Raw genomic sequence first — 14,871 nt, forward strand, 5'->3', positions numbered from 1 at the left:
ATACACACCTCAATATGTAATATCATACACGTTTAGTCCTTCTTAGTAGTGATTTATATAACTGTGAAACGAATAGTGCAAGCAACCTCTGGTTACTCCTACCTTATAGATTAAGAACTGACACACAGCAACCTGCTGAAAGTCAGTCAATGATTCCATGCTCAAGCTCATACAGTATTTGAATACATCACTCAAGTGTCATACTCTATTGCATGGACATTTATTTTCCGATTTCACCATTGCTGAGATAGTATGTATGACCATTGCAGCTCAAAATATTCTGCTTGAGCCAAAATGGAACAATCCTCATTTCACTCCACCCTAGTAGGGCCAACATTTTAAGGCGGCTTGTTGCAGCATTCAGACACTGCTGTCTATCCCACTTCTTGATACTACCTGAAACAAGTTGCTACATTCTGCTATATGGCAGAACCATCCCAATTCCAGTTCTCTCCTTGAGTTGCTAAGCAGATTCTTTTAGGACTAGACTACTAAAACTCAACCCAAATATGCAGAATTTCCTACAAGCTTGTACAACAGGATTGTAACAGGGTTGCAGGAGAAGGTGGGCATAAGCCATTTACATCAGGGATGGGGAACTGGAGCTATCCATCACCTGAAGTCACAATGCAGTCAGGTGTCCTCTTTTTGCCCGTGCAATGTGAATTTAAACCATGCAGGCAAAAGCACTGTGCTTTCCAAGTTCCGATGAGCCTGCAAAGCTGTGTGAACAGGTATTGCAGGTGTCACCAATCAGCAGATGGTCAGTGCCTGCACTCCACCTTCCAGTCCAGCTACATCTTTACCTGCCCCACACCGATTCAGAGCAAATGGGTGTGGCTTGGCCATAACAGCCTTGCAGACCAAATGGGGAGGCCTGACAGACCCAGGCAGGAAGTTCCCCACTCCTGGGTCTGCATAGTAGATAGCAACTAAGCAAATCCACAATTACTTCTTAATACTCATGATACAGAGTCAAAATTTATACCCTCAAGTCAGTATAATTAAGGCATTAATAATAATACTAACAGAAGAAGAAGGTAAGTACATCATATCCATCAACTGTTGTTTTGCACATGATCTTTACGGTAGGCAAATGAATGCGTGGTATCCAACCAAGTCCTATTCAAGATAGACCTACTGAAACTAATATTAGTCATGCTAACTATCTTCAGTGCAGCTTCACTGAGTATCAGTAGCATTTCCACCCTATGTAAGTACACAAAGTTACTATCAATTGTGTCCTTTTTGACTCATGGGCTTTTCCAGACATCTCAGTGCTGACTGCCCTGCTGTAAAAGAAATGTGACTTCAAACTAAATCCTAGAAGTAGCTAGCAGTGGTTTTTAAAGCAGTCAATTTGGCGAAAGACACAGGAGTTGTTCTGCATGTTCGAACATGATCTCCTAATAAGGAAACTGTCACCCAAAGGTCTTCATGTGCTAATATGATGAACGAACTGGGAAATATTTAGCCAACATTCAACTAGGATGGCTCTATAAAATTCTAGCAACAAACCAGGATGGGTGTTAAACTGCAATTTGCTCAAAAGCACTTGACAGATTTAAATCCCCCTTTATTTTCAGTGACACTGGAGTGCACTGGCAGACTAGTAATGGATGGCTGAAGAGAAATCATGAAAAGAAAAACAGCAAATGGTAAAGGGTAGGTTGTAGAGTTTGGATATTCATCAAGTTTTATTTACCCAGTTTGGATGTGCAGACGGTGGGACAGCACAGGGTGGGTGGTTGAACATCCAATGGCACAAACTGCAATGCTTACTTAAGGCACATCCTCAGGCCAGTTTGATGGAGGAGCATAGCCAGGTCACAAAGATCCAGGAATCTTAGTATAGTGACACCTGAAAGCTCAGTACTGGTGTCTAGGAATCACAGACTTGTCAGTATTTCAGAGTGCTTGAGGGATTGGGGCTGCCTATTATAATTTTTATACTTTCTTTGTATGGAAATTACATACAAACCCATGACATATTACTAACTGCTTTTGGAAGTTTCCTCACTTTCAAAAAGTGACTTGTTATGCAGCTTGGAGGGTATCTGTTTAAAGGAAAAACAAATCCAAATCCCCATGGGTATTATTCATATCTCAGCCTCTCCACCCCCATACTCTATCCACGGCTGGTCCCTAAACAGCAACGTTGGAATTTTTCTCAGCTTTCCTGTAGAATCCCAATCCATTCTCCCATCTTTCAACCAATTTCCCTCATCCCACACCAGCTCAAGATGCTCTTACACAATCTCACGTATCAAGGGTCACTAATGTGGTTCCTACAGTTGCACATGTGCACACACATGGGCTGGCACCCACAGGGTAAACACCCCCCCCCCAGTAAAATTAGGCACAAAAGCAGCATTCTGTTGTAGCCAATAGATGATGTTGTGTGTTTTTGGCTGTGGCATGTGTTTGTAGCCTATGATAATTTCTCCTGTTTCCAAATATGCCCACAGGCCACAAAATATTGCCAAACTCTGCCTTATACCCTGCCCTTCAATCCACCCAGTATGAACTTCCTTAGCCTGAACATGGGTGGTACAGGAAGCAAGACTAGACATGCGGTCCACACGTCACACATGCACCTCCCATTTGGACTACGCAGGGTTATGGAATGCTTATGGCGATTCACCTCTCTCATACACAATATGAGAGAAAACTCTGAGCAGTTGACAAGTGAGTAGATAGAAAGCAACTTGGGTAAGTGTTTATATGGCTGAAAAGGATAACTTTAGAAAGCTTAGGTGAAGAGGGATGGTTGCAATTTTGCAATGAAGCTGATCTATAGAGGGGTAAATTAAGGTAAGGATGCATTTAACCGTGTATTGTAGAACCTGACTCAGTCCTGCTCTCTGCTGTGCAGCAATCTCCTGATCCTCCTCCACCCAGTTATCATTCTGTCCTAAAAAAATAAAATCACACTGCATTTTATGCAGAGTGTGGAACTCTGAATTCAAGGGGCAGCGAATGTTATACTGGTAAACAGCAGTCCAGGAAGAAAACTTAAAACAATCCTAAAGTACTGCAACACAGGACTTCACCTCAGGGAGTGCAAGTAAGGCCAGAGCTACAAACTGCCTTGACAAAACAAGTTCTGAAAGCACTATTTGATTGGAAATCCTGTGTTTTATCTCATAAGATGTCCTTCCCATCTCTAACACACAAGGTTTTAAGTCTATGCTCAATTCACAGACACTAGGGGAATGTCACTGATGTCTAAAAGTTGTGATAGCACTCAATTATTAACTTATTTCTATTTGTGGCAAAGCTGGCCCCTAATCACCTAGATCTAGGTCACTTAAAATCTGTGCACTTTGCACATATGACCTGCAAATATTTTCCAGCTCTTTGCAGGACTCACAGTAAGAACAAGTATGGTGCAGCAAATAGTACACTAGACACTGAATTGAGAAACCCAGTTTCAAATCCACACAGAGTCATAAAGCTCACCAGTTGGTCTTGGGCCAACCACTGTCCCTCAACCCCAGGTATCTCAAATATACTGTGAGAATAGAATGGGATACCTTGTATACACTTTTGAATGAGGGTAGAATGCAACTCTGATAAATTTTTAAAATATGATGCTTTGATTGGAAGGGGGCTGCACCTTAACCAAAACATTGTGGCAAGGCAGGGAGATAGCTAGGCAATGGGTCTTACATAGTTAATGTTACCTTTAACATTAATTTAAAACATGCAATATCTTCAGGGCCAAGGGCATTCGTTACACAGCACAAGAAGTAAATCAGCATAGCACTAAAGGAACATTTTGGTGCAGATTACCTTACACATGAACATTCTTGCTTCTTTATAACTCATGAGCTTTAACCCCAAGAAGAACATTGTCTGTCTATCCACAGGTGGTGTATGAAACCATACAAGAACATCTCAAAGTCCCTCTGTTGCTTAACTTTCAAGAGAAGCAACAGTCAGGCTATTCACAGAAACGCTACTGGGTGGCGGGAAGACACTGCTCAGGTAACACGCATACAAATGTTCCCTTTGTCTTTACTCCTTTTATTTCTATTTCACTGTAGAAAAAGTACAGCATGACCTCTAAAAATAGCAAGTATGTGTTAACATCAAATATTTCAGTGCAAGGTAAAGGTAAAGGTACCCCTGCCCGTACGGGCCAGTCTTGACAGACTCTGGGGTTGTGTGCCCATCTCACTTAAGAGGCCAGGGGCCAGCGCTGTCCGGAGACACTTCCGGGTCACGTGGCCAGCGTGACATCGCTGCTCTGGCGAGCCAGAGCCGCACACGGAAACGCCGTTTACCTTCCCGCTGGTAAGCGGTCCCTATTTATCTACTTGCACCCGGAGGTGCTTTCGAACTGCTAGGTTGGCAGGCGCTGGGACCGAGCAGCGGGAGCGCACCCCGCCGCAGGGATTCGAACCGCTGACCTTTTGATCAGCAAGTCCTAGGCGCTGAGGCTTTAACCCACAGCGCCACCTGCGTCCCTTGTATTTCAGTGCAAAGCAACCTACAAAACATGACCCTGCAAATTAAATAGAAACAGGGTGGATGGGGTGGAGGATTCAGGTAAGCACCTATATGGAAATTAGAATACAGCTTGTCACCTGAAGCCTAGTAAGTTATTCACTCACCCAACAATGCCAATGCAACACATAATATGCAATTCAGAAATGATACTTCACTGAAAGCCTCCAAGATTGTTGGAGTCAACCCAAAGCCTCAAGAGTATTCCCACAGATTTTAAAGGCAGGGGCCCAAGACGTGTTAGTTATGAAGAGCCATTTAAAGGTTCTCTCAAATAATGAATGTAACGTGCAACACTACCTCAGTAATACCTGTCTAATAACGAATTGGGACATGGTACTACTGATTTCAATGTATGTTGAATAATCTTTCCTAAATATGTATGCATGTCTAAATATTCCATCATCTGAAAGACAGGCTCATTTGCCTTTATTAAAACAAATAATCTAGGCAATGTCAATCACCTTTCCATCCAGCGTGGAGATCAAGCGCTAAACTCAATACACTCATCTTAAATTGATCCAATAAAAGGCTTCAGTTACCCATTTCTCCTCTCCTACTTTCTAGAATATACAGTGAACTGAATTTTTCTTCACTGCTTTATGTGCTGTCAGTTCAAGTACATAACCTAAGATGCATTCTACATTAGTTTAGTGGGTGACATACTCAGGACACCCACTTGGCTGTGTCCCCTTTTACAATGTATCCCTACTTGCCTTCTTAAGCAAGGCTTTTGCATACAGAAATGAATTACTATTTCACAAAGTTTTAGAAACTGAAAAAATGTGCTGAGGGCATTAAGAGACAGACCAACAACAGATTTCAAAAAAGAGTCTCGAAGAAAACGAGGAAAATATTATTTATAAAGCATGCAAATTCAAGGGAGACGTTTTAAGAATAGGGCTATGGGGTGGAGTTGTAAAAGAATGGAAAATGAAAGGAAAATGCAGGGAGGTTCGGAGGCCCAGCATGGCAAGCCCTAAAATTAGGGAGGGGAGCCAGTAGGGAAAAACGAAACCTAAGGTAGGCCCGCCTTCGAGCACTTAGGCGGACTGGCCCGTTTCATGCAGCGGCGGCCTCCTCCTCCTCCTCCGGCGGCATCTAGCTAGCTACTCATGCCGGCTTCCCCACATGGCCGGCCCCCGCAGGCCTCATCTATCCATCCTCCTCCCCCCGCCTTTCCCTCCATGCATGCAGCGCGGCAGAGCCAAATCGCCCTCCCCTTCCTTTTCCCTCCCGCGGGCCCGGCGCGCCCTCACGATTGGGTGGCGCGACTCCCGGGAGTCTTGCCATTGGCTGCCTCCTGCATTTCCCCCTCCCTCCCCCAAAAAGAGAGAGCGAGAGAGAAAAAGGAAAAAAAAGAGAGAAAAAAAACCCTTCAGTTAGGCTGCGCCCCTCTATGGCGGTTCGGCCTGCTATAGCTTTTTTTTTAAAAAAAAATAATGATAATAATAAAACACACACAGGAAAGGGATTTCGCTTTTCCAAACCCCACCCAAGGGCAGCCCAAGCCCGGTTTTTCTCTTACCAGGTTCTCGATGGCCGCCTGTTCCAGGAACTTCTGAGCTGCCTCAAGCTCGGTGCAATCTGCAGGGGATTAGGAGGACGGGAGGGGGACATACACGAGGGGGTGTCAGTGGCGGCCCCCAATTCCGGCTCAGCAGTAACTCCCCCATCTGCTCGCCCCTCTGTCTACTGCTTGAATCAAGGCGCTGACACCCCACACCAATCTAGAAGCGCCCACATGCTCACATTCCTACCAGGCGTCCAGCAACAGACCCCTCCCGATATTGAGGGCCTCGGGAGCTCTTTCTCCTCCTAGTCAAACTTCGTTTCTATCAGCAAGAAACACCTCAAGATGACTGGGAAATTCACTTTCTCGGTTCCATTCACGGCGGGCCGGGGGGGGGGCGGAGAGAGAGAGAGAAAGAAATGATACATTCTCTCCCCAAAGGCGGGATAGCGGGGAGATCGCCTCCCCGACACAGCGAGTGGGTCTGGTGTGCATCACCCGAGAGTCCCACTTCTGGAGACCCGAGATCGTATCCCTCCAAATCGAAGCGTATTTTGGAAGTGGGGGAGAGGAGAGATGCATTGAACTTCCCCCAACATGTGCTGGGCCGCACTACTTCCCCAGTCTGCCAGCTCTGAGCACGGGGGCGCTTCTTGCTGCCACCCCACCTCTCCGCTTTGGGCCTGCACCCCAGGCTAGAGACAAGACCACCCTCGGCCAATTCCGGCCTGCACATGGACCGCTTTCTTATGTAAGTGTGCAAGTTCCCGCGGCGCTACATCTCAGTCCGAGTGTCAAAGGCTGCCAGAGATCCTGATCTCACACCCAGACCTCTACTGACCCCGCCTGGGACCCGCTCTCACGACCCACCCCGCAATTCACACAAGACTTATTCCCTCTCTCCCCCTCTAAGCGAGCATATCCGGGGGGGGGAGAGACCCGTCGCCCTTCGCACACGAGGAGCAGAAAAGGCGGCTTGCCCCACAGCCATATGCCGAGGCGCCTTTCGCAGAGGCAGCTTCCACCCCACCCTTCCCTTCTCCCTCCCTCGTGCCACGAGAGGCGCCTCCATGCTCGCCTCGCACAGGACCCCCCGCCCCACATCGCTGCCCTCTTGACGCAGAGCCCGTTCGCTCGTATCCACCCGCCCTCCCCTCACCCACTCAGGCCACCCAACGGACCCCCCTAACCAACATAGGGGCGGAGATGAAGCTTTCTGCCTGGGCACCCACCGACTCTCGGCCCACCGCTTCAGTGGGGCTGGCGGAAATACCCATCCAACTAACTGACCTCCCCCCACCCACCCACCCTCTTTCCTCGTCCTTCCCCCAACATTGACCCCCCCAAAAAACGTACCTCTTCGCTGCCCACACCAGAAGGCAGGAGCCCCTTTTCCAACCGCCCGGCATCCTCGGCTTCCCCCTCCCCCCGTGGCCTTCCCTTTCCCTTCCGAGACCATTCATTCCTTTGACACCCCTTTCTCCCCCTCGACCACCCACCTTTAAATAGCACCCACCCCCCACATATTATTCTATATGGGGGGGGGAGGCAGTTGGTTTTTCCTCCCCTGGCCTCCCGCCCATCCCCATGGAGAGAGGGGCCTGTCGGGATGCCGCCTCCCCTGCCTCCGCCCAGCCCTCCTTCTCCCCGTTTTTACCTGGCGAGACCGTCTTCTCCAAGATCGTAATGAGCTCCATGTTGGCGGCGGCGTGAGGCGAGAGAGCCTGGCGGGGAGGAGAGGCGGAGGGGGGGAGGGAGAGGGAAAGGGAGCACCGGAGTCGGTGATCGCCGCCGCCGCCGCCTGCTGTTGCTGCCGCTGTCCCCGCTCACTCGGCCGGCCGCTCTCTCCCTTCGCGCTCTTTACTTCTCTCCCTCAGCTGCGGCGGGGTGGCCCCACCCCCGGCGGAAACGACTCTCCTCTCCTCTACTACTTCCCCTCCCCCCCTCCCCACACACAACTCCTTGTGGCGGCGGAAGAGGACGAGGGGGAGGAGGCGGGGGACGGACAGGAAGAGGGGAGTTTCAAAAAAAAAAAAACCGAAAAAAAGCGCGCGCGCGGCGAGGTGAAGCGAAGTAATTCACCCGGAGGAGGAAAACAAAAGAGCTCGAGGGCGTGCGTGGGTGGGGGCGTGCGTACAAAAAAAAAAAAAAAAAAAGCCCTCACGCTCCTCTCACACGCAGCCTCCCTGAGGGGAAGCTGTTTCGCTCCCTTATTCACTGACTTGACTCGACTGACTGACTGACTTGGACTGGTCAGGCCTCTCCCAGGCCCCAGCCCGCCTTCAGGCACGTAACGTTCGTGCGTAACCAACGTGCTCACGCAACAGCCAAGACGCAGGAACAAGAGCAAGCTCTCCCCTCCCCTCGTTTTCAACCGGCCGACGCCCGCCTTGCTCTTCCTCAAGCGCCGATTGGCCAGTTATGGCTCGTACGTCATGACGGTGTTAGGTCTAATGGAGCGCAGTAGTTTGCTTAAAAAAAGGGAAAATTCCCTTAATAAAGATTTGTGGGAAAGATGTAGGCTGTGATCCTGTGCACACTTACATGGGGGTGGGGGGTGAGACCTAGTAAGAGAGGTGAAATTTCCTTCTGAGTAAACATAAATAAGTGCAGGCTGCTGATGTTCCACATGCTTTATGTTTGCCTGAGTATGCTAATATATTTACTAAATGTATTGCTATGTTTTCTAACCTCTTCCCTTGCTTATGTTACTCTGCCCCATGCTATGTGCCATGATTGTCAGATACATCATCTAATTATAAGTTTCTAACATGAAAGGTTTGACATTTCTCATGGGATGCATGTACAAGATCTGGAAAACAACTTTTTTTTAAATGATATTTTATTGAAATTTTTTAACAAAGTGAACAAAAAGTTACAATACAGTAGAAAAAAAAGGAAACACAAGAGAAATACAAAAATCAAATTTTTACATAAAAAAAGAAAAATGATAAAAACAAAATAAAAATCCCTTTTTTAATTTCTCACCGTTCATTAACTTATTTTCCTGACTTCCTCACACCTCCCTTTTTTGTATTCCATTTAAAAATTGGTTCAGCAAATTCATACCCTCTTAATTTACCCTTAATTATTTATCCTCATATATTATAGCTTCAAATTTTCATCTAATATCAATCCATTCTTGCATATTCTTATTTTGCCTTATTACTAGAACCACTTCATTTCATTTCAACGTCACCAACATTCAAAAATTTTACAGTGTTTCTGTAAATAGATTTTAAATTTCTTCCAATCTTCTTCCACCAACTCTTCTCCCTGGTCTCGGATTCTGCCTGTCATTTCCGCCATTTCCATATAGTCCATTACTTGCATCTGCCATTCTTCCAAGGTGGGTAAATCTTGTGTCTTCCAATGCTTTGCGATGAGTATTCTTGCTGCTGCTGTAGCATACATAAAGAAAGTTCTATCCTTCTTTGGCACCAATTGGCCGACTATGCCCAGGAGAAAGGCCTCTGGTTTCTTCTGGAAAGTATATTTAAATACCTTTTTCAGGTATTACATTGAATCACAGCATTCTGGGGCAGCTGAAGGTTCTGAACATTTTTCAAAGGCAGCCCCATGTAGAGTGTATTACAGTAGTCCAGCAATGTCCAACCGGTCGACCGCAAACGGCAGGTAGATCGTCAGGGTTCTCGTAATGGATCGCAGGAGTTAAAGAAGAGATTGCCTAGTTGCTCCTGAGCGATCATGACGCCCCCCTCCCCTGGCGCTAGGTCCCATTGTTGCGCTTCCCCCAGTGGGGGGAAAGAAGGGAAAGTTGTAGACTATTGCTTGAGCGATTTGATGCAACCCTCACCCCAAAAAGTTCAACAACTCTGGTCTCTCTTGACAATATGGGCAATGACAATGGGTAGATCATTGCCAGTTTTATTATACTGGGAGTAGATCGCAGTCTCTATAGAGTTGGATGTGCCTGTAAGTCCAACCGGTATATAACTAAGGCATGCATCACCATGGCCAGATCTCATGTCACAAGTAGTGCTTTGTGATTATTACACACTTTATAACACACTCTATACTTATTAGTTGCTGCTGCTGTGTCACTTTAGTAAAATCTACTCCCTTATAACATCTATTTGCATGGATTCCCTGTGGATTCCGTGGGAAGGAGCAAGGGTGCTTCTGTTACAGTAGTCATAGGCAAGGGGAGTTAGTGATGAAAGTTAAACTAGCAGGTGCGTTTGGAAATTCCAGAACAAGGCCCATTTCTCATCCTCATCTTCATCCTTCCAACAGCATTAACAACCCAACTTGCCCTGGACTCATTTGGTGTTTCACTCAGTGCCAGATCAGTGGATAAGGAAACTCTTACAATTTATTAATAACCATGGATAAATGCGTCAACATGGCTCATGTTACTGAGACCTGAGTAGATGAATGGGGGCGGGGAGTTGATTTCTTCCTGTTATTTCACCTGGGATCTTGGGGCAGTACCAAAATAAGCTTTAGGATCTAGAATGGGTAGGGATGTTATTGGATAACAGCTCCCATCATCCTTGTCCACTGGCCACATGGAGTCCAATATTTCTTTCTCCCTCATCAGGATCCAGATCCAGTTAAGCCTGAATTTCACATACTTCTTGGTATTGGGCAACCAAGAAGGGCACCTTCTTGGTGTTGGGCAACCAAATCAACCCACTACCTAACCGTCTCCTTACCCAAGCTGACAAAATTAGTCTCTGAATGTGGAGTGGCTTTCAGTAATGTTGGTGGGTCAGACTACTACCACAGAGATGGAGGGTTGGCTTGCAGCAGCTAATTTGCTTTGTAGGGGCAGTAGTCCAATTGGGATGGTCTTCTCTGAAGTCCTGTGGAAGCCAAATGGTTTATGTCTGGTCTTGGAAAGTTTCTTGTTGATGTTTGGCCCTCCTGTTGAAGATCTGGTCACTCTCTGGGAAACAGAGATAACCCGAGTGGTAGACATTTCCTAAGCTCAATCGGCTCCTTAGTTTGACAGTGAGCTAGAGGCAGTTTAGCAGGATGGGAGGGATTATCAGAAGTCAAGGGACATAAAGTTGAAGCAAAATTGGCAAGACGCAAGGAACAACTACTTATCAAGCCTGCTTTATGGTTATCAAGCAGCTATACTCCATCAAATTGTTTTTTAGGGGAGCATTTCTGAGTGGTTTGGTGTTTACTATATCTTGGAGCACAGGACGATATCAGAGAAGCCCAGAGTGACAGCAAAAAGTGGCCCATAACTATCTTGATTTCGACACTTTTGCTTTTCAGTTGTGGGTGTGTCTAGAATGCTGTTTTTCTTTCTTTGGTAATTAATAGTTTATTGAAGCTTTCACTCTTTTACATTAACACAGACCACCTGTCTCTCTTTGCCTGCCTGCCTGCCATGCTGCCCCAACCACTTAACTTACTTCATAGCAGCATTTTCATTTTTTGCCTGTCATTAATTCATCAAGTCATGCAGTGGTTGATGTATATCAGGTAAGGAGTGGAGAAGAAAAGTTCCAGCAGTTGTGTGCTGTGCCTCCCATTTCTCCAGGAAATGAAGGGTATTCCCAGAAGAGGTGTGTCAATTCTGCTGGTGGTCACACAAACACCTTCTGCATCCATCTGTGGACAAAATGCTCAGTCACATAAAACATGCTGGTATCCGATAGGCTTGGTGGAATATTTATTTGTTGAATTAACTTCAGCCAAAGTCTTTTGTGTGCTACTTGCAACATCTCCTTGGATACAGTCTACCCATGATTATCCACATTCTGGCTGCTTCTAAGATAAGACCGTTGTTTATAGGGCTGCCATTTAAGGTTTGACAACTTCGGTTAATTAGGAAGATAGGAAGCTGCCTTTTGCCGAATCAAACCATTGCAAGTCAGTATACGCTGCACATACTGGCACACCTACCTACAGATGTCCGGGATCCAACTTGGGATCTTCTGCATGTAAGCAGGTGCTCTACCACTAAGCTACAGCCCTTCCAGTTCAGAATATATGTGGAAGGCTCCTAACTAGGACTGGTCACCAGGAGCTTAACCGTATTTCAATCAAAATTCAAATTCAAAATTCAAAGTCCAATTCCAATCAAAATTCAAAGTGCTAGTGACTTCCTTTGAAGTCCAATGCTGCTTGGGACTAGATACAAGAGGGACCATCTTTGCAGCAGCCTGGGTGTTAAGATCACCATCTGAAGCCTAGATACCCTGGCCAGGTAAGCAGTGATTGGAAACCACTGTGCAAGCTATGTTACCCCACTTGTGTATTTTCCCCCCGAAGGGAGAAATGGCTGTACAGTCGTACCTTGGTTCTCAACTCCCAGAACCATTCAAAAACCAAGGTGCAGCTTCCGATTGGCTGCAGGAGAGCCCTGCAGCCAATCAGAAGCTGTGGAAGCTGTGCTGGACATTCGGCTTCCGAAAATCGTTTGAAAACCAGAACACTCACTTCCGGGTTTTGGTTGTTCGGGAGCCAAGGCATTTTGAGATCCAAGGTACAACTGTAATTTAGTTGCCAGGTTATTTCTCTCTCCCTTCCCCACTGCCACACTTTATTTAAGCAGGGTATTTCCCAGTCTATCTAGAGATGCCAGGGATTGAGCCTGGAACATTTTATGCGCAAACTACATGTGCTTCAACTGCACCACCATGCTTCCTTACACTATTACCCAAATGGACCCTTGGACAAGAACTTTGCCCAAATGTAAACACATGCAAGATGGGTTCTGAGAAGCAAGTGGTGTCTCATTGTTCCATGAGCTCAGGGAAGCCATCTTGACAATTTTAGAGAAAGCGAGTACAAATTTTGGAAACAGGTGGGGTGGCTGTGTAATGCAAGGTACATTTCAGAGTGCATCAATATAAGATTTCAGCATCCTTTAAATTTGAGGTACCATAACTAAAGACCCAAGCATTAGAAATAATTGAAATCCACAGCCAGGGCTAAAGAAAAATCAATGAACTTAATTTCATCTAAGATAATTTAGCCAGCCTGATGGTCCATAAACAATTATCTTGATTAGAGGTGCAGCTCCTGAGCATGCTGGTATTTCATAGAAGCATAGACTTGTAGAGTCAGAAGGGATTGCGAGGGTCATCGTCCAACTCCCTGCAATGCAGGGATCTCAACTAGATCATACATGACAGATGTTCCATAAAACTTAAAAACCAAATGCTAACCTAGTCTGTAAAAAAGAAGCTGTCTTTCATCTTCCCTTTGTTTGCTCTAGGCACATGCTTGAGCTGAAGGCAATAGCTGAACACTAGTGAAGAAAGGAAGTCAGTGGGAGCACCATCACAGAATGTGAAGTTATGGAGAACACAGACTGGACAGAAGGAGGAATGCTTGTTTGAACTAGTAGGCTGGAAGGTGCCACAGCCAGCTTGGTTATAAAGAAGGCTGAGGTGTCCTCCCACCATTAAGGACCTGCTAATTTTGTTGCAAGTATGTTCCTGGGCCCTAAATTCCAGCTCAGGCATCTGAAGGGCAGTGAAGGTTACATGCAAGGTTAAGAGTGTTTGATCCAGCACAATGTCATGTTTTTCAAAACAGCACTTCAGAGCGTGTGTTCAAAGAAAGCTGGCACAGGATGTATATGGCTCAACACCATTTAGGAGGTGGCAGCTGAACCAGGTGACAGATTAGGAGGTAATCAACTGGCTCACAGTGTCCAACCTCAAGACTTGACAACGCAGTATCAAGTTGCAGCATTAAGTGTGAGAGTGTTAACTAGGGCAGCCCACCCACAAACCTCTTCAAAAGGCCCGTAAAAAGCAACACAGGCACAAATGCTTAGTGGTTAGGGGGTGGGTCAATAGTCAATGCCAATGCCAATGGTTAATTCCTTGCTGCTTTGTTCTGCAAGGCAACAAGAGCCAGGTAGGTAGACATCAACTTTTGTAACATAACACTGTGTTAATAAAGGTTCCTTGACAGTGTGCTGCACAATAGGTATGTGGTTCTCATCCCTCTCTCCACATTAAAGTGCAGATACCCATTTAAAGACATCTCGCCCTTAGAGTGGAATGTGCATGCTCAACTCCTAACAGTCTATGGCTTTTGAAATATGTCTAACCTCTAATTCAGGGGTGGGTGATGTTTCTTGGTTCAAGGACTGCATTTCTCTTTAGCCAACCCTCTGAGGCCACATGCCAGTCACATATTCTCTCTCTCTCTCTTACACACCCACACACCACACCCCTCCAAAGGAGATTCATGCAGATCAGTTGAGAGGGCTGAATGCCCCCTACCCACTCATCAAATAAATGAGTTGATGATGGGAGGAGACAATTTATTATTAGATTTATATACCGCCTTCCTTCAAAAGATCTCAGGATAGAAACACATCCACGTCAGGATGCTAGGCTGGGCAGATTTTCACCAAAATCAGGAAGGTGGAGAGTGGGTGTCAAAAGCATTTGCTTGAGGGGCCAGATCAGGCCTCTGAACCAAAGGTTAGTGATCCCTGCATTTCTGTGAGACAGCTTTCATACAAACAACTACAGCGGCAGCCAGAACAGAATCGTCGCATGGAATATAGGTAACCCGCTTCTTATGCTTATTTTACTTATGCAATCACAGCTTTATGCAGTGTGTTAAGAAATAAATAAATGGAGATAGGAGGAAACCCTCTCTCAATTTAATTATCCCCACCACCACACACACACACCTGTGCAAAGCTACAATAATGGGTTTACCTCCCTTTTGGAAGGCGGTATGAGGGCTCTGGAAGCATCCCAGAGCCCTAGTAGTAAGCGAGGTGCAGGGCTTTGGGAAGGAGAAGGGACTCTGGCAGGGTCCTAGAGCCCGCCCGCCTCCTTTCCAAAGGAGCAGAAGCACTTAGTAGGCTTTGTGGAGGCAGAGGAGGACTC

General features: G+C 46.2%; 1 protein-coding gene across 2 annotated transcripts in view; it reads right to left on the bottom strand.

Annotated features, from left to right (window-relative positions):
* The window catches only part of KPNB1 (karyopherin subunit beta 1), a gene marked incomplete at its 3' end in the record, with an annotated part of 34,059 nt that extends 25,754 nt beyond the window's left edge, over positions 1 to 8,305 (bottom strand). The window contains exons 1-2 of one of the 2 annotated variants that reach the window (XM_079949430.1): positions 7,683 to 8,302; positions 6,041 to 6,099 (exon numbers count right to left, since the gene is read on the bottom strand). In XM_079949430.1, coding sequence (XP_079805556.1) covers positions 6,041 to 6,099; positions 7,683 to 7,722 — 99 coding nt within the window. In that variant the 5' untranslated portion in view covers positions 7,723 to 8,302. Of the gene's footprint in view, positions 1 to 6,040; positions 6,100 to 7,682 lie in introns of both variants that reach the window. The other variant, XM_079949429.1, reaches the window with a different exon arrangement.
* Positions 8,306 to 14,871: the final 6,566 nt, after the last annotated feature.

Source organism: Podarcis cretensis (assembly GCF_951804945.1).
Source record: "Podarcis cretensis genome assembly, chromosome: 13".
Taxonomy (NCBI): Eukaryota; Metazoa; Chordata; class Lepidosauria; order Squamata; family Lacertidae; genus Podarcis; species Podarcis cretensis.